Genomic DNA, 19476 nt, shown 5'->3' on the forward strand with positions numbered 1-19476 from the left:
TAAATATTTACTAGCCCATGTCTGATAGGGAGTGAAATAAGTTTATGCAGTTTGAGGGAGAAAAAGTACTATATAAAAACAAAGATGCTAATACAGATGAAAATTTCACTCTTTTTTTTTTTTTTTTTTTCAGTGCTTGAAACTTTGTGTTTGACAGTAGAGGAAAGTATGCCATTTATTAAAAACGAGTACTTAGAATTTCAGAATTGGAAGTAAACTTGGAAATCATGTAACACAACAACTTTCCCATTTAAGAAGACATGACATACATTCTCTGATGGAGAGGTCCATTTGGCAAAGAACATTTAAAAAAAAATCCAAAAGTTTGTCTTCTTGTCTCAGTCTAGTCACAGAATCTTTCCCTTTTCTAAGCCACAGTTTTAAGTGATCCTTAAATTCCCCGAAGTTTTGACCTTCCATGGCCCTAGATGATCAGCTTCAATATGAAAAAGTTGTCAATATGCAAGCCTAGGAAGGTTGATTTATAATGCGCCTCTTTGATTTGCCGGCAGCTGTTAAAGGGGGTCACCATCGCCAGTGGGGGTGTTTTACCAAATATCCACCCAGAATTGCTAGCAAAGAAGAGGGGATCCAAAGGCAAACTGGAAGCCATCATTACTCCCCCACCAGCCAAAAAGGCCAAATCTCCATCACAGAAGAAACCTGTGTCAAAGAAATCAGGAGGCAAGAAAGGACCCAGGAAATCTAAGGTACGTTGTTTTGCTAAGCCACCATTGGACATTTGAGGCTTAATATACTATTCATGCCAACATGCATTTATTATGTGTGCAAGGCACTGCTGAAATAAGAACAAAGTTCTACTTAAACTCTATGTGTATCCTCTAGGATAAGGGAGTTTTAGGAACTTTGGATGAAGTAAATTTAGGGCAAATAAAAGGAAGTCCTGCTTTGTACAGTGACCAATAATTGGTGGAAGTTGTTACCCCAAGAACTATTAGAGGCAGGAAGTAAACATGAATTTAAGGAATTGGACACATTTGTGACTGACAAAACTGTATATACCTTCTAAAAAACCCATCATCTATCTAATCCTCGTGTGTTATATCACTTAGGTCAGCCAAACCCTTCATATTCTGTTTCTTCTTATCATGTTGGATACAGAATGATGGGTCAGATAGCCTATGGGACAATTAAGTGGAGCAGTTCTTATATTCTCACGTTTACTTGTACTTATAAATTTTTCTTTAAGTAATCTACATTCCTCACAAATTAAATGCTCAATATATAAGAGAACATGCTGGTTGATTATTTGAAGGGAAATATTTACCTTCAAAGGAATACATTAGACCCTTGAAAAATAACTTTTCCCCAGTTGTCACTATTCATTGAAGTGACTTTATATCTCCTGGTGAATGGGAGCATTCCCAAATATCCCAGATGTTTTCTTCATTGGAATGTTATTATTCCAGCGTCAATGAGAAAATTACAAATGCTGTCCAGACATTTAGTGCTTTATCTTCTGAAATCCAGATTACATTTGCTCTTTTAAATTTTTTTTAATTTATGGAATAAAACAAGCAAATGGGAATGATTTGCCTTTTTCTTAGTGGGAGAGTGGGTGAGCATGAAAAGATTCTGATGGATTGAATCTTAGTTATCAGATTACTTGTAGCAATATATTGTCAATAGGGAAATAGATTAAGCTGACTCAGAAAGGAGCAACTGAGAATAATCTATAAGCACATTTGTCCTGCTTTCTATCTATCTGTCAAGTGGTCAAAAGATTTCCATTTTAAATCAAGAAGCTGCATGGGTAAAGATGCAACTTTTCTTTTTGCTCAAAGATGCATTTTTAATAAGATGGATACCACAGCACTTGAGCTGGAAAAGTACTTAGAAGGCATTCATTTTAGTCTCCTATCTCAACAGCCTTGGACATTGATGGCCATTCTGTTTTGAAAAATGTGTTCTCCCAACTCCTTGGTAACCTATTCTTTTAAAAAAGTGCTATATTGAATTTTGCTATTAATCCATCTAAAAAAGGAAGCAATTAAGCCAAACTTACTACATAATAATTTGACAGTACATGCCATATTCTGCTTTTGCTACCTCTGCTTCTACCTGACAGGTTCATAGGATCATCATCTTTCATAGATTTAGAGCTGGAGAAGATCTTGCAAACCATTTTATCCCACCCCCAACCCCCATCCCTCCTCATTTTACAGGTATGGAGCTGAGGTCCAGAAAAGTTATGTGACTCACTCATGATTACATAATGAGTAGCAGAACTTGTGCCCCAAACCAGGTCCTCTTGGCTTGTGTACCATATTGTCTCCAAGTAGATAAATAAAACTAGTAGAATCTAGGGCTTAGATCTGGGATTTCATTGGTACAGGAACTCCCAGGAGAGAAAATCTTCTCTCCTGATTTAACTTGTATCAGTGGTAGGATTTGAACATTGGCTCTATAAATAGTTTTTTCTATATTCTACAATATTCTTCCATATACTATTAGTAAGTGCAAAAAAAAGAACTAAAACTATTTCAAAATTCCCTAAATGGACAGGTCTTTTAAAAAAAAAATTATAGCTTTTTATTTACAAAACACATGCATGGGTAATTTTTCAACATGGAACCTTGCAAAACCTTCTGTTCCCACCTTTCCCCTTTTTCCCCCCACCCCCTCTCCTAGGTGGCAGGCAGTCCAATACATATTAAATCTGTTAAAGTATATGTTAAATACAATATGTGTGATGATCATTTCTTCTATGTCTCTGATCAGCACGGCCTGGTTTTAGCAGGAGTGTGATGAAAACCTTTAGTCTTTGTCTCCCTATTTAACCATAGAATCATAGAGCTGTGGCAAGAAAGGGTCCTTAGAGATCATCTGCTGCAACCCTTCTCATTTTACAAATGGGGAGAGTGAAACTCTGGGAGTTTATTGAATGACTTGCCTAGTGGGAGTATGTTATCAGCATGATGAGAACTTTTTTTGGGGGGTGTAATTTTAAAGACAGTTTGTAACCAATTACCTCTTGCTGCCTGTTTTGTGGTTGTTATTGTTTTGGGGTGGAGGATATTGAGATGGGGTTGGTTCTTTGTTTAAATAGATTAACAATTCATCTTTAACTTAAAATTTTTGGAGAGTTGCTGAGGACACTGAGAGGTTAAGAGAGTCGAACCACAGACAGCTTGTATATCTGTTTCTATGTGTATACATATCTTACTGTTTCTGTTGCAGTTGTGCCAGAGCCCCACTACATTTTAACCCTTGGACCCACTATCTTGGTAGGGGACCATCTGCTCTGACAGTTCTCCAGGTCCTCAGGGCCTTGCCATCTGCCCTGCTACTTCTCTTGCTTAATTACTTCCTGACTTTTCTATCTTCCATGAACTGAACATGAAAGTGAAACCTCCTTTATTTGTTGTCTCCCCTGTTTAGAATGTGAACTTCTACAGGTTGTCTGTTTATGTTGATAGTACTTAGTATTTAGAAAGCACTTAATGAGTGCTTTTCCATTCTGTTCCATATATTCCAAAAGAAAGACTGGAATCTGCTCCTTTCCAGCTTCAAATCTGGCTTGCTAATAATCCCTGCACCAGTTTGCCTCTCTTTTGTCTGCCTGCTGCCTTTAGAATTTGCTAATGTCTCTGAGTAGATTCAAAGTAAACTTGGAGAAATTTCTTCCATGCAAACCTCATTTCTTTCAGAGCAATGAGGTACTTCCTATAAAACAACAGTTCAAAAAACCTTTCCCAGACCACCTGAGAATTGCTCCAAGCCTTTTGAAAGGGAAACAAAATATTGAATAACTTACTAGAAGTTATTTCCAGACTTGAATTCCACTTCCCTCAGAAGTCCCATAGGTGGTTCAGGGCTACTCAGGGAATTGTTCTTGCAAAGTATAAAATTAACAGGTTGAACTGTTCTTTTTCCCTTCTCATATGTGCATTTGAGATGACTAAGAAAATGGCAGGTGGATCAATTCTGAAGCTTATAAGAAAGATCCAGATCTATTCTTTGAGAGATTTCCCAGCTCTGACCATAAGCATTCCTTAAGCAGTATGGTTGAGCAACTGATCCGAACAGTTGAATAGCAGAACAATTTTATTTTTTGTATTCGAACTAAACTGCTTCATATTTAGTCCAGAATGCTGAAGAAAGCCTATCTGAGTAGCTAAACAAAGTCTCTGGCTTTTCATTGTGATTTCAGAATGCAGCCCTTGGTCATTCCCAGTCCCTCTACCTTGACCCCCAGGTGTTTTTAAAATGTATTTATTTATTCCCAGTGCCTTTCTCAACTTCCAGACTTTCCAAATCCAGGTATGTTTTCTTTTTGGACTGGGACAGGAGAGAGAAGAAAGTAGTAGGGAACATTTCTTGGTGGAGCTATATTTAGAGCTCAGAATTTCTAATAACCACACATGAATGATCACTCCAAAACTCCACTTTTTCCTTGATTACAAAAGCAGGAAGTCTGTGATGGTGGTCTGTTTTTCTTCCACACAATAAAGCACATTGTATGCTTACTGTACCAGTATTTGGCTAACGTTAACCCCTGAGGGGAATTGAAATTGGACCTGTGAACAGCTAGTTTTCCAAACATTTGTTTAATGTGAATTGTGGGGTCAACTCCCAGAAATCAGTGGAAAGTCCTGCTTCTCCCCTCTTCCTGTTCTTAAAATACCTTGTCAAAGAATACTTGGAATGCCCCCTAACATTCCCAAACATTTGAAGGGAAAGGGCATTGCTCCTTATCAAGTGTCAAACCTTGAAGACCAATGCACCATATTCTTTTTCAATTACATGTCATTTAAATTAAAAACAAAACAAAACAAAAAAAAAAAAAAAAAAAAAAAAACTCCTTCCAAGTATCTAACAACTGACACACACAGTGGAGGTTTTTAAGCAGATAGTGAAATTTTTCATTTAATGCATTTTGATCCAGTTAGTTTTAAACACTTCATTTTTATAATTGTCTTTGAATGTACACACAAATACAGATAGATCTGGGAAGAAGTGGGGAAGATCTGGGTTCATAATGCCTCTGAAACCTTCTGATTCGGTGACTGGCCAGAAAATCATTTAACCACAATAGTAGTCTAGGCAATTCTTAAGTGCTTTAAGTTACAAAAAGGGTGCCACCTGCATTGAAAGCTCTCTTATCTAGGCATTCTCTAACTCAATAAAATCACAAATATAATCCCTATCTAGATAAGGACTTGAATTGTATCTGTAAACTTTATGTGCATATTAAGTTGAGAAAAAGAACTATAAATATCTTAACGATAAACTTAAGGACAAATAACATTGAGATTATTCTTGGGGAATTGGTAACCTACTAATGTGATTAGTTTTTTTTAGCCAGAAGTTAGGGTAAAGATAATTTTCATTCAGAATCTTTCCCTTTGACCAGTGTAAAAAATAGGACATTCGCATCAGTTCTCCCTTCTCACAGGCTAGTCAAGATCCTGGATGATGTTGTTATATAGTCTTTCTCTATTGGAAGTCTACATATTCTAACCACAAATATAAGGGATTCAGGTGAGGATTATTTAGGTGTTTAGGTCAGGATAACAACAAAGTGAAATGGCTCTTTGGAAAAGCTACCATTGTTTCAACACTTTTCTGTCCCTTTGGTAAACTTTTATTGAAGAATCAGACTCTTTTTCCATGAGTGACAACTGAGCTTGTGCCATCTAATATAGGGAATCAATAAGAGGGATATTGTTGATATTTAAGCATGCAAATCTGGATCATAGATCAGTTGAACATTTGGGAAATTGAAACAAAATCTGGAATGGATGTCAGTCATTTAGACTGCTTTATAGGATCCTAGAACAAGAGTTCTAGAAAGGAAAAGAAGAAAGTAGGGAAACAAAGGAAACAATTATTTATTAAATACCTACTGTATGCTAAGCATTTTACAAATATTCAAGTTTAATTTAATCATTTAATCCTTACAATAATCCTGGCGAGCTAGGTACTATTATCACCTTTTACAGTTGAGGAAATTGAGGCAAACTGTGATTCAGGTCACACAGCTAGTAAGTGTCTGAAACTACATTGCTCTCCAGGACCTTAGAGGTCATCTAATTTAATCTCAATTATGAGATCCAAACAGCTGAAGTGTTCAGAGTCCTATACAGAGCCTATAGAGTATGGCAAAGTTTGGATTCAGATTTAGTTCCTTTGACTCCAAGATCCAAGTTTCCTTAGCACTGCACTACTGTCCCACCTTTTGAGTTGATTGCAAGACCTATGAAGAAGGGACCTGGCCCTTTTAGAAACGATGGTGCTATTCCTTCCTTTTGCATCAGTGACAGAGAAGTTGATTTGGATTTTGGAGACTGAGGTTTAAATTCTGGTTCTACTGCTTACTGGGCAAATTGATCTCTGAGAGACCTTCCAGCACTAAGTTATAGGAGCCTAAATATTTAACTGCTAGGCCTCAATTTTCTCAGTGGATTAGACTAGATTATTTTTGATTTCCCTTCTAGCCTTAAGTTCTACGTCATATTTTCTGTTAATAATTACTCACTGTCATCCATTCTGTGCTCAAAGCCACCAACCTCTTTTTTTTCAGTTCCCAGCTAAATATTATGCAGAGTGTAAAAGAGGCAAAAAACAAAACAAAACAAGAAACCTCACTTCTGTTTCATTAAAATTCACAGGAGACACAGGCGATCCATTTTGTATATATTAAAAGCAACTATCTTTGATGCTGTTCTCAAAGCCCTTGTGAATTAGTCCTGTTATGGAGAAGTGTCCCAATTGAGTCCTTAAAGGAGCAGATAGAATACCTATAGAATTGGTAATTCATATCTAGATTGTTGACCCTCAGATATTTAGGGGTCCAGGGACCATTTTTTTGGACAAAAGACTTCATGTCACCCTGCTTTACCTGTTTTTCCTGAGCACTGTTAAACTATCACAACTATAATTCATGGAACATTAACACTGCTTTTAGGTGAGACATTGGGGAGGGAGCTCTTGGGCAAATCATTGATTTTAGCCTTGCCGGTTATAAATGTTGGCATAAAATAAAGTGAACCAGATTATTTCTGGGTTGCCAGGAAGATCTGTAGGCACACACAAAACAAAAAAGCCTTTTACCAAACCTTTTACTATTAATGTTTGAAATTTCATCAGATTCATTCCTTTAGCTCAAGATTTTGTGAAGATGCAAGAATCAGGAAGAGGTCTCTTTTAAGAATCAGTCAGTTGGGGCAGCTAGGTGGCACAGTGGATAGAGCACCAGTCCTGAAGTCAGGAGGACCTGAGTTCAAGTCTCACCGCAGATACTTAACACTTCCTAACTTGTGACTCTAGGCAAGTCATGTAATCCCAATTGCCTCAGCAAAAACAAACAAAAAAAGAATCAGTTACACCTCTTTGTGAAAGAATTTATCACATACTTTCTAAGACTGGATTTTGCTAGAAGGGAGAAAAATAAGAGTAGGATTCTCAGAGTGGGGGCATGTGATAGTGACAGAGAGGGGCACTGGTCCTTAGTCCATCACTGATAGTATGTCATGGGCACAATAAGAATAATACTGGATTTAAAATCAGAAAATCTAGATAATTCCAGCTCTGCTACTTTTTGCCTGTATAATATCTAGCTTCAATTTCTTTCTCTGCAAAATGAGGGATATTAAAGTATATAAGCCATAAAGTTCTGCTCACCTCTAAATTTAAACTCCATGATTGGATGTTTTACATTGTTCTCTTGATTTTGCAGTGAAGTGCTACATGCCAGCCTCAGCAGACAAATGTTCAGTTAAATGAGAACCTCCTCATATGCAGATTTAAACTAATCAACTCTATTTATGCAAGAAGAAGCAGGGAGAAGTCAGCAAAGCAGCCAGTGCAGATAGTACCACGGAGGGCACTCCTGCTGATGGATTCACCGTCCTCTCCACCAAAAGCCTCTTCCTCGGCCAGAAGGTATGCTAGCATTCTTCAAAATTAAATGAGCTATTGAACAACCTCAAGATTCTCTCTCTTACACACACACACACACACACACACACACACACAGCCATATAATGTCCTCTGTGAAGTGTGGGAACTTTTGGGGTTGTGATCTGGTCTTATTTGTGGGAACTTTGAGACTCTAAGATAGCACCATGATTGAGCAAAGAACTAGGTTGGGTCCCAGAGGAGCCACAGGTATCAGATATGTTGGGAAAACATTGAAGGTAATAAAAAATTTGGAATAACTGGGAGTGGTGAAAAAGAATGTTCAGAAAATGGGAGCTGTGTAGATAAGGAAAAGTGTAGACATTTCAAATATAAGAGATTAAGAAGCTGATCTGTATATATAATATGGTCAGCACATCCTATAAGCTTTCTGGTACAGGTGGAACTCTGTCTGAAAGGTGAATTGTTAAATTAGCTAGAAACAAAAAGAATCCTTGACAGAAAGTGAGAGAACAACTGATGGGTCACTAACTACATCTGAAAGAATATCACTTTCATTTTCCAGTACAATAATCTTTCTGACCTAAAGGGTGGGTTGGTTCTTATATATGTACTAGAGTTTTTATTTACTGACATCAATTTATAAAAATCCTTATTGTTTGTTTGTTTTTTTTTAACCTTGTGCAATATATTTTCAGTTGTTCTAATGATGCAGTTTTGCAAAAGATGTCAGTTTATAAAAGATAATTTGTTTTTATTGTAAATAAAAATGATATCAAGAGCTTTTAAGCCTTGAAAATATAATAGTTATGAACACTGCCTTAAAAAACATACAGTGAATAAAAAAGAATTAGATATTATATTCAGATCATTTCCTTTCTTGAAATTTAAGTGGTACAATTTAAGGGTTAAATTTGATCTATTTTTAATGATATTTTATTTAGACATGGCATCATTTGTTAACTTTCAGTGTGAAGTTATTTTGCATCATAAGTGATTCATTCTATTTAATCCTGCCACTGAGATTTTTCTTTGAATCCTTTATGTTTTTCCAAAACCAGGTTATGCGTAGTCTCTTATTACAATTTTATGCTAATTTATTGTTGTAAAATGTAATTAAAATGCTTTTGTTTTGCAAATGCTATTTGTGCTTTTAGTACTTTAAAAAAAATAGCACAAATTTGATGTTTTAAGGCATAAAGTTTGAAATTTTTACTTCCTAAATTCACTTTATGTTTTTAATTGCACAAAATAAGAAAGTCAATTGATTGGGAATAGTTTTACATACGTACATTTGTTCTTTGGGCAATAGATCCCAGATTAATGTGATTCTTCATACAAATTACTTTGATTGGAATGAGGGGTGAAAAGTGTTGCAACTTGAGCTCTCTCCCCCTCCCCACCAGCTTATACTAAGTTCCTTGGGCCAGATGGAATTTCTAAGACCTGGTAATATGTTAAGTACAGGAAGATATAGAGCCCTTAGTGTTCCATTCCCACCCCTACTTCTTTAATCCCCTTTCCCTGCTCTTTGGCAGCTTGTCCCTACAGTCTCTTCTGCTTGCTTCTATCTCTGCTACTTACTTAAAGCTAACTCCCATTGTTGCTTTGTGTCAGAATTTCTCACCCTGCCTTGAAGAATGGGGGAAAAAAATGCTTCCCACATAGTTAAAAAGAAATTTTTTATGTATGTGAATTAAGGAAAAATTCTCCCCCTTTTCCCAACTTTTTTATGTATTTTATAAAGAAACAGATTCTGGCTTGCCTTTCTCCTTCTTAGTCATTTGTAAGCTCCTTGGATGAAGGGACTGGTTCTTCAATTTACCCAAGTATGGTGGGTACAATGTTTTTACACTTATAGTAAACCTGACCCAATCCACTAATTTTTTTTTCCCTGAGCAGCTTCAGTGCACATAAAAGAATCAGGAGTTTTTTATTCATTCAAAGTCTGTTGAAGGTTAAGATGGAAAGAGGTGGAACTTGTACACAACTCATTTAAATTTATTCTCCCTTCTCATTTATGTTTCATTACCAGACTCCACAGAAATGTTTTTGGTATGAGAAGAGGATTCTTTAAACAGGCAAAACTAGTTAATGTCAGCCACACAACAGTGTTCAGAAGCAGCCAGCCAAAGTGCATAGAAAGCTTGTAACTTGTGCTATCATCATTTAAACTGCTTGCAGACATTTAGTGCAATGTTATTTAGGAAATAGCAAAAATATGAGGAGTTGTGTTAGAGTATAGCAGTGAAATCAGTATTCCCGTTTGGCTATTTGATCCTTGGAAAGAAAGTCCCTGAAACAATACTGTTCTTTTAATTTGTATTTCAGTTAAGAATGTTGGGTACTTTAGGAAACATGCAGGTAAAGTTAATGCCAGAACTCCATGCAGAAGAACTATTCCTATAACCAAATTTAGAATCTTTAGACCACAGTAGGTGTCAGGTTGGTCATAGGGCCAATTTCAAAGTAATAAAGGCCTGGGTTCAACTTCTATCTTAGCATATCATGAATGTGTGACTTTTGGCAAGTCACTTAATTTTTCAGTGCAACCAATTAAGACTTCTTAAGTTGCAGAACAGTCATTGCATTACATTGGTGAGAGAGTTTGCATACTAGTAATTCAGTATGCTGCTGAAATACAATGCTAAGACTGAATTTTTGCAACTTAACTATTAAGCCTCTCAGCAAGTATTATGTGTTCAGCACTTTGTTAGAAAATTATCCTCTATCATTTTAAAGTTGGAAGCAATTATTGAGTTGTACTCCCAGAGTTTTTACAGAATTAATTGTGTTTAGATTACCTTCAAATAACAACTTCAAAATAAAGGCTGATCAGCACAGGAAAAAATGCTTATCACTTGTTCCTATGTATAATAAACTAAAAATATATAAACACCAGCAAGAGAGATTTCCTAAATAAAATTCAGCCTTCTTATAAAGCAAGTTAAATGTTAGATTTATATATATGATAATACACTTATATGACACATTAAACCTTACAAAGCACTTTGTTCACAACCCTATAGGTATTAGTGCCTCCATTTTGCTGATAAAGACACTGATGATCTGAACAGTTAAATAACTTATGTTCACATTAACAGCAAATGTTAGAACCTGATTTTGAACCTAAGAATTTCTCTGCACCTATTTTTCCTTTCCCGAAATTGTACTTTCTCTGTGATTCAGATCATGCTTTCCTTACTAACACTGCCCAAATAAAACTCAAAAAAGTAAGATATAACATGGTATTATATGTATGACTGTTCTCTCCCCTGATGCTAACACTATTCCTGAAGTCAAAAAGGCTTTCATTCTCACCCTTTGAGGTATTAAACAGAGAAAGAATTTTACATTTAATGTAATTTTATTTGACAAGAGATTTTTCCAGTCATTTGTCTACTATAACAAATACACAAACAAGTGACACCCTATGTTGTGAATCATAGAACAGAGATAATTCTCACTATCTCAAAACACCATTAAAAATGTCCAGTGTTGAAGGGCACGTAGGTGGTGCAGTGGATAGAGCACCAACCCTGAAGTCAGGAGAACCTGAGTTCAAATCTGGTCTCAGACACTTATCACTTCCTAGCTGTGTGATCCTGGGCAAGTCACTTAACCCCAATTGCCTCAGCAAAAAAAAAAAAAAAATTCCAGTGTTCAAATTCAAGTTGCCTTTTAATTGGGGCAATTTGATTTAGCCATTTTAACCCACAGGTTAATTTTGATTTTAGAAGTCTCATAGTGGTACAATTTCTATAGTAGTCCTTTGTACTGCTCAAGTCATACTTTTCAAGTATGTATCAGGATTGCCCATCTATGAAGAGAAAAATTGGTGTCTCCTGCACATGGCAAGAAGATTGGGCTGGAAAATGCTGTTTGATCGCAACAGTTCTCTGTCAGTTGCTAAACTATTTAAATAAAAAGGCAAATGAGTCTTGAAGACTATAAGTTAATTGTTCTTGTTAACAATGTTATACTTGACATATTTAATCTGTGAAATAATTGCTTTAATTATGCTGTAAATTTTTAATAAACGCATATAAGTACTGCGCTGTAAAATTGTTGTGAAAATGAAGGCAGTGCTGTGATATTGAACCAATTGTATGCCTTTGTTTTGTGGTTTCTGATGCAATTACTACTTGAGACAGAGTTCTTTTTTCAGAACTTTTACAATCTGATATACCTCCAAAAAGCATCCAACATAGATTTCCATAAATTACTGTCAAATTATAGCAAATTTAATTTAATAATTTTCTTAGTAGAGTTAATACTTCTTCAGAACAGCCCAGGAAGTATGATGAGTCATTACTTACAAATCTTCCTGGTGTTCATGGCTCAGCCTTAGGACTCTTAACTCCTTATCTTTTTCTTGTAGTTCTAGACTCTTATTTTAGATTATGAGAAGATTAATGTATTCCCATTCCATCCTGTGATTATTTTATCTATTGTGTTTGAAAATTTCTATGAACCAACTCAGACAACAAGCAAGGCAATTTGCAGTGACTCCATTTCAGGGAACTTTGGTGGTTGTTTCTATATAGAACAAAGTAAAAGCTTTTTATGAGGAAGTTGCCAGTTTGAAACTCCCAGAATTACCTCAGCACTTCCCTCATCAAGATTATTAAGGCCTGGTGGCCATTGGACGTTTCATGATACCCCAGTAAAAATATTTATAAGAAACAAAAAAGTAAGAATGTTCAACCTTCTCCCCAACATGGGGAAGATGAACAGATACTACAGTTAAGTTCTAATTCTTACAATGGATTAGAAAAATAGGCTCTATGAGATTGGATTTTTCTTTTGGAAATAGTAGATTGTTCCATTCTTTGTGAATAATGTAGGAAGATAAAATTCCAATTTCATCTAAATTTCCCCTTTTCAGACAATTAATATAAACTAGCACTCAAGCCTATATTACAGGAAAGGATTATCAATATCTTCTAAATCTTTTTTTATTGATCATTCACATTGATTTAATAAAATCTGCATTTATATCCAAAAGATGTTTAAGAAAAAAACTTTGCTATATATTGTAAATATATCTGCATATAGCAGCTTCCAATTTAAATACTTCTCTGACACTGATACCATCATCTCAGCTCATTAAAAAAGCTAATTCTGTTCAAAATAGACATGATAATTTTTTTTAAGACCTTATTATTCTGCATGAAAGAAAAAAAGATTAAGGCAGTTTTCTGTCACTGTAATAGGTAGATCTAGAATATTTAAAACGGTTCACTCTTTCCTATGTTGAAGAGAAACTAATAAAAATATTATTCCATTTCACCATTACATCTACATATGTTTTATTATTCATTTCAACTAATATTTAATTTCACCATCTGTTACTTAGTCCTGTCCTAGATTATGGGAGTACACTTATGGGAAGCATGAAATTGGTCCCTCACCCTCAAGAAGCTTCCAGGCTAGTTGAGGTTCTAACCTCTCTGTCTCTCTCTCTCACACACACACCAATTCAATTAGAAACCAATACAAACAGATGTCAATATCTAGTGTTCAGTTGAATACAATCTAGAGTCTGAAATGCAGAGTTAAAACAAATGCTTTGAGGTGGTCAGGAACAAGGTCAATGTCATTAAGAACCAATCAAAATTAAAGCCATGGGCTCCTTGTGCAGGCAGCAACTTTGAGAAGTTATCCTTGATGTCTCTCAGACATGATTTTATTAAATTCTGATTGACCTATGAGAAACCATCTTATTTTTATAAATATACCAACATTTTTATGTCATCCTTTCCAATGCTTCACAATTCTTACTGGCAGGAAATTATTCTTCATATGGAGTCTAAATTTCCCCATATTGTAGTTTCAATTGCTTTCTAGTCCTATTTTCTTCTACACCTCTTTCGGGGGGGGGGGGGGGGGGGGGGGGTGTCCATTGTTGCCCATTCAGGTTCTTTCTAGGGTAATGAGAGGGTGGCCTTACATTTTCTGTCTTGAATTCTCTTATTTTGGCCTTCTACATTTGCATTTTTTATGAAGGGATGACTCACTCCGGCTAGTATGTGATGTGTTATGGCATTGAGATCTTCTTGACCATCTCTGCTCATGCCCAACCCACTTGGCCTTTCTGTTTTCTGTGCACTGTTTGTTCTTCCTTTTTGTATTACTTGTCTCTACTGAATTTCATTTTTTCCACATGATGTGCAGTTAACCAAGATCCCTTCCCCTCTTTTCATCTACTTCTTTTTCCTCTCTTCTATCCCTCAAAAAAAGGAAGGAAAAAAAATCTAGATTTGAAGATATATATATCCATAGCAATGAGTAATGGCTGTTCTCTGGTATCCCATGTCTCTCCACGGAACTGGTGTCAGGTATAAAGATAAACATTTCCACACCACAGTTGTAAATTGTCTGTGGAGTCTCATGGCTTCAGTTTGAAATTTCTGTCTCTTTACCAGACTAGGATATAAGATTCTACCCATATTATACTACATATTCTCAGCAGAGAATCCAATTCCACTAAATGTAGGCAGTCAGTCTCCCTAGGACAAAGCCAGCTCAAAACTGGAGAATATTTTATGGCTTGGTTGAATTAGATCCTACATAAATAACCAGCTTTCCTATGAGGCATTTCTGAACACAAAACCAGAACAGTTTATATAACTGGAAAAAAGTGTGAATTTCTAAGGATTTAAGCATGTATGGTTTTAAGCACATACAAAAATGCAGTAATGTGATAGATATAGTAAAAAGTGCACTCATCCATACTATGCCAAATGAAGTATTTCTTTCCCTTTTCCTTTCTCCCCTCTTTCCTTCCCTTTCCCAACCCTGAAACAGTGTTTCTTTGGTATTGGCTTAATTTAAGTTTTTTTTTTTTTTTTTTTTTTTTTTTAAACAGCATTTGCATGTTGTCAGATTGCAAGACTCAAATGATATCATTTGGAAACAACCACCCCTTGTTCTCAATTGTGCGTATGTTTAAGACACAGTAACCATTAAATTGCCTACACATTTCTACCCAGTTGGTAGACCCATGGTTTACAGGTGTTAATCTTGACTTTCTTTAATGCCATTTATTCCTGTTTACAGGAAGAATCCTTCTAATGAGTGAGTGAATGAATGAATGAGAATTAATCCCAAACTAATTTTTTTTTTTCAAAAGCCTGGACTGCGGGCAGCTGAAGTCCCAGATTGCAGTTCTTTATTTGAAGACCATTCCTCCCTATCCCCGGGTCATCACACATGAGTTCCAAGAAACACATCTGAGGATCTCAATTCAAGGCCATTTGGAAGATTATCTTAAACCACTAAATATTCAAACTCAAAGCTAGTCCACTACCTCTCTAGTTAGTAATTAAAAGTGATTCCCTCTGTCAAATGGCTAGACCTACCCTGAGCCTGGTTCTGGCATAGTTACATAGAGTTTGTTTCCACTACTGTCTACCTAAGAAAGGATTACTCTTAATCTAAACAGGGTCCTGATTTTGAGAATGTACTACCTACTTCTGGGGATCATAAACCTGGGTTTATGTTTCTAATGCTTGGAGTGTGCTGGGCTTTTGTTTTGTTTTGTTTTCAATAAAATATTTGGTTCCATAAATTCAGAGGATTGAAGTCTAAAGCAGCAAGTTGGCCCAATTGCCAGCTTTCAGCTCCTCTGATATGATTTTCACTTTTTTTTCCCAGAAAATCAGTATAAGACAGCTCTGACTAGAGTAGATTCTGGCTACATAGGGATAGTTACATCCTTTACCAGCAATGGGTCATCCTCTTTTCTGGGGGTAGATTTTGGCTAGAATCTATTTCAGCAACTTTCTCTGGCATTGATATTTTTCTTTGGCACAAATTTTGTTCTTAAAATACCAAAGCCAAAGTATTAACATCTGCATTTAAAAAAAAATCCATTTGAATATTTGTGTCTAAAAAACAATAAGTAGAAGATATGAGACTAACATCCATTGCTCTCTAATTCTCAGCACCCCACTGGTTGCTGTGTAAAATTTCCCTTCATAGTTAGATACTCAAGGTTGCCATGGAAATGTGATAAAAGGATGGTCATGAGCTAGAATATAAAGGAGCTGTTTTATTGGATAGAAATAAACTTGCTAAAGAGAAGTATTCTAGAGAAGTCTATTGGGTGTCAGGACAATGATGCCCAAAGAGTTTGGCAAATTTTAAGATTACTAGTACTTGAAGAAGTACTGTTTTTCCTTTCCCCTTGGTCCTCTCTGGAGAAATCCAGCGTCTGATGATGAATGGGCAGGTGAAATTAAATGTTTCTAAGCAACAGACCATTATAGCTCCTAACTGGCCTCCTGACTGAATCAGAAGATACATGTTTGCTTTGTTTGACATGACATTACTCCTCCCCACCCCCCAGGCCTAACAAAGCCAGTCTAGTTCTATGAAGCCACTGGGAGGGGACAGGAATTCAATAACATTGTGTTCTCATAATGAGAGGTTTTGAATCTCGTGGTAGTGATTTTTCTGGGATAGAGGCTCTGGGATGATCAACATTGCCAAGGGTAATATATGTATCTAGTGCAGTTTAAAACTTGGCCAACCCCCACCTCACTCCATATTAACATCACTAATGTCTCTTTAAGGCTGGCACCTAAAAAAATCTTCCTTTCAGCATTCTGAGTAGCATTTGAGTCTTGTGTTTGAAATGGATTCATTTTGAGCACTGATCCTCCCCACCCCATCCCTGCACCACCACCAACCTTGTTTGTGACCTGTACCTTGTTTTGAGTATTTGTTACTTCCATCTATGTTGCAAGGCTCACTTCTCTGCAGCTTTTCTGTGACTTCCCAGCTGTCCTGTTATTTCCCACCTCATGCTTTTCTTTTCAGCTGAACCTTATTCACAGTGAAATCAGTAATTTAGCCGGCTTTGAGGTGGAGGCCATTATCAATCCTACCAATGCTGACATTGACCTTAAAGATGACCTAGGTAATTGGGGGGAATGGGTTTGGCGCAACCAGCTGTCAGATGGAAAACTATGGAACCCAGAATTTAGCTTCTTGAACAATTTTTTCTGTAAAATAGTTTAACCCAAATTCCCAAATCCTAGGCTGATGTTTGAGCCTGCAGAGCTGTGCCCAGCTTACACCAACCTTAGCCCAGGTATAAGTGACTCAGTACATTTCATTGATTCTAATTGGCATCATCTCACCTGATTGCAAATACATTTATGTCTAAATTCTTTTCCATAATGATCAAACTGACTGTTGGCTTCTTGGGGTGGAGGGAGGGGGGGATTTTTTTTTAACTGACTGAAATACTCAGGTAACAACAAAATGAGAATTTCTCCATTCTACCCCTCATTACAAACGTTATTCAAATTAAACCTGAAAATAATTAGAGAAGAAAATTATATAATGTGACTATGAGTTGTCATGCTGACTTTAATTGGTAAGCAAATTGATTTTCTCAGTATTATCTACCTTCACATTGTCTTTTGTATTGAAAAAGTATAATAATCAGTGCCAATTATTTAGAGCATACCCTAGTATCAAAGAGTGAATTTGATTCAGCAAATTATATGCAAAACCCTGCTTTAGATATTGAAAACAGAGGAAAGAAAAACTGCGTGAATATCCCTCAATCCAGCCTACCTTGCAGAACAGGAGCTCACAATCTCCTGAGGGGGTACAACACATATACAATTGAGTAATAAAAAGTAATTTCAAATTGGGGGAAGATAGAAAAGACCTCTATATAGGAAGGGGCTTTCCTAACCTGTGCTTTAGAAGAAATAGATCAAAGATAGGAGTTCAGTCTCTGGATACTTTATAAAGAGAAAACAGCTGTTCCAGAGTTTCATGTAACTCCATAGAGCAGACAAGATATATGTGAGAAAATGTCAATGGGTAGGTGTGTGCATATCATCCTCATGCTTAGAAATACACTTTAGCCTTCACTGTCATGGTGATAGGTTATTAGCAATACCTCTTATCCTCCCAGTGACAGCCTGTGGAGATGAAGATGTCTCCTTCTCCCTCTAGTTTTGCCTGTGATATTTCCAATACATTGAAAGACCTCAAAGGTACTCTTCCCAGTAAATAGTGTATAATAACAGTGCTAAATACCTATTAACTTTTAACTCTGCTATAAAACATCAACTTTCCTTAATGAAAGAATAATTCCATTCTACTCTTCATTCTACTTATTATTATTATACATAAACATTTTTGCAAAGTGTAGGAGTAAACAAAATCTACAAATGTATTCTATGCCTAGCCCCATTTCAAATATTTGTGATTATGTCATCAGTATGCCATTATGCTTCAAGTATACCATTTTCACGCAGTTCAAACACTTTCTTTTTTTCCTCCTTATTTTCTTTCTTTTTCTTTCTTTCTTTTTTCTCCTTTTTTTCTTTCTTTCCTTTTCTTTCTTTCTCTTTCTCTTTCTCTTTCTCTTTCTCTTTCTCTTTCTCTTTCTCTTTCTCTTTCTCTTTCTCTTTCTCTTTCTCTTTCTCTTTCTCTTTCTTGTTCTTTCCCTCCCTTCCTTCCTTCCTTCCTTCCTTCCTTCCTTCCTTCCTTCCTTCCTTCCTTCCTTCCTTCCTTCCTTCCTTCCTTTCTCTTTCTGTCTGTCTTTCTTCTTATCTCTCTCTCTTTCTGTCTCTCTCTCTCTCTCTTTCTCTCTCTCTCTCTCTCTCTCTCTAAGACAATCAAGGATAAATAACTTGAACTTAGAATTTCCTTAATCTAATCTGTTTTATACATTGTACCATCTAACTGCCTCTGCAGATATTATTTGCAGTGAAAATACAACCAAATAGAGAGGCCAAAAAGTGGCACCAATAGAATGTATCTTAAAATGTAAAATACATTAGGGAGGAAATTACCAGTTCTCTACAGACAAATATACTGTTTTCTCAATTTAAAAGAGAAGGTAGATAAAATGATAAATGTCATAAGGATAAAAATTAAGACCTGTGAGTTTATTGCTGCTGACAGAATGGAGAAACTCGTTATTTTGGTTGGCCTGATGATCCGCAATTAAAAAAAAAAACATGCCATATTTTAGTATCCTTCTCAGTGGGGTACCAGTTTTATAGGTTTCTGCAAAGTGAAAGGGGTGTTAGCCACTTAAAAAAAAACTTTGGAAATGATCTCATGTGATTTTTTCAGACCTGTCATTCAAACATTTAATTGAAACATGTCACATTTGATATCCCTCCTCCTCTTACCCCCATCCACACGTGTAATACACATCTTGGATTACCGTTTTGGCTCATACTTTGGAATCCACCAGGTAGGTCCACACTTCCATTGGTGCGTTAGTGAATGTACAACCTATGCATGGGTCTCAATCCAACCCAGTTGATCTACATTTGTTTACCTGTTATAGTTGCAAGTTGTACAGGCTGATATTGCCACGATCGACAGTGATGCTGTCGTTCACCCGACAAACTCTGACTTCTACATCGGTGGTGAAGTAGGTAATGGAAAGCCCAGTGCTGCGGATTTTGTGTGTGTGCATGGGCCATCAGCCACAAAAGCTTGATCGTTCTGATAGCTATGCAGGGCTGCATTCATCTTGCACTTCCAGCAGTCCTGACTCATGGGGTCTTAAAAATGAAATATCCTTCCTCCAAAGTTCCCCTGATC

The 19476-nt window shown here is 36.3% G+C and overlaps 1 protein-coding gene across 7 annotated transcripts in view; it reads left to right on the top strand.

The window, feature by feature from the left end:
* The window catches only part of LOC100924346 (core histone macro-H2A.1), a 96723-nt gene that overhangs the window by 57107 nt on the left and 20140 nt on the right, over positions 1 to 19476 (top strand). For 3 of the 7 annotated variants that reach the window (XM_012549651.3, XM_031953023.1, XM_012549656.3), the window contains exons 4-6: positions 513 to 710; positions 7798 to 7908; positions 16711 to 16810. In XM_012549651.3, coding sequence (XP_012405105.1) covers positions 513 to 710; positions 7798 to 7908; positions 16711 to 16810 — 409 coding nt within the window. Of the gene's footprint in view, positions 1 to 512; positions 711 to 7797; positions 7909 to 16710; positions 16811 to 19216; positions 19308 to 19476 lie in introns of all 7 variants that reach the window. The other 4 variants (XM_023503579.2, XM_012549661.3, XM_023503581.2 and 1 more) reach the window with 3 other exon arrangements.

Source organism: Sarcophilus harrisii, chromosome 2 (genome assembly GCF_902635505.1).
Source record: "Sarcophilus harrisii chromosome 2, mSarHar1.11, whole genome shotgun sequence".
Taxonomy (NCBI): domain Eukaryota; kingdom Metazoa; phylum Chordata; class Mammalia; order Dasyuromorphia; family Dasyuridae; genus Sarcophilus; species Sarcophilus harrisii.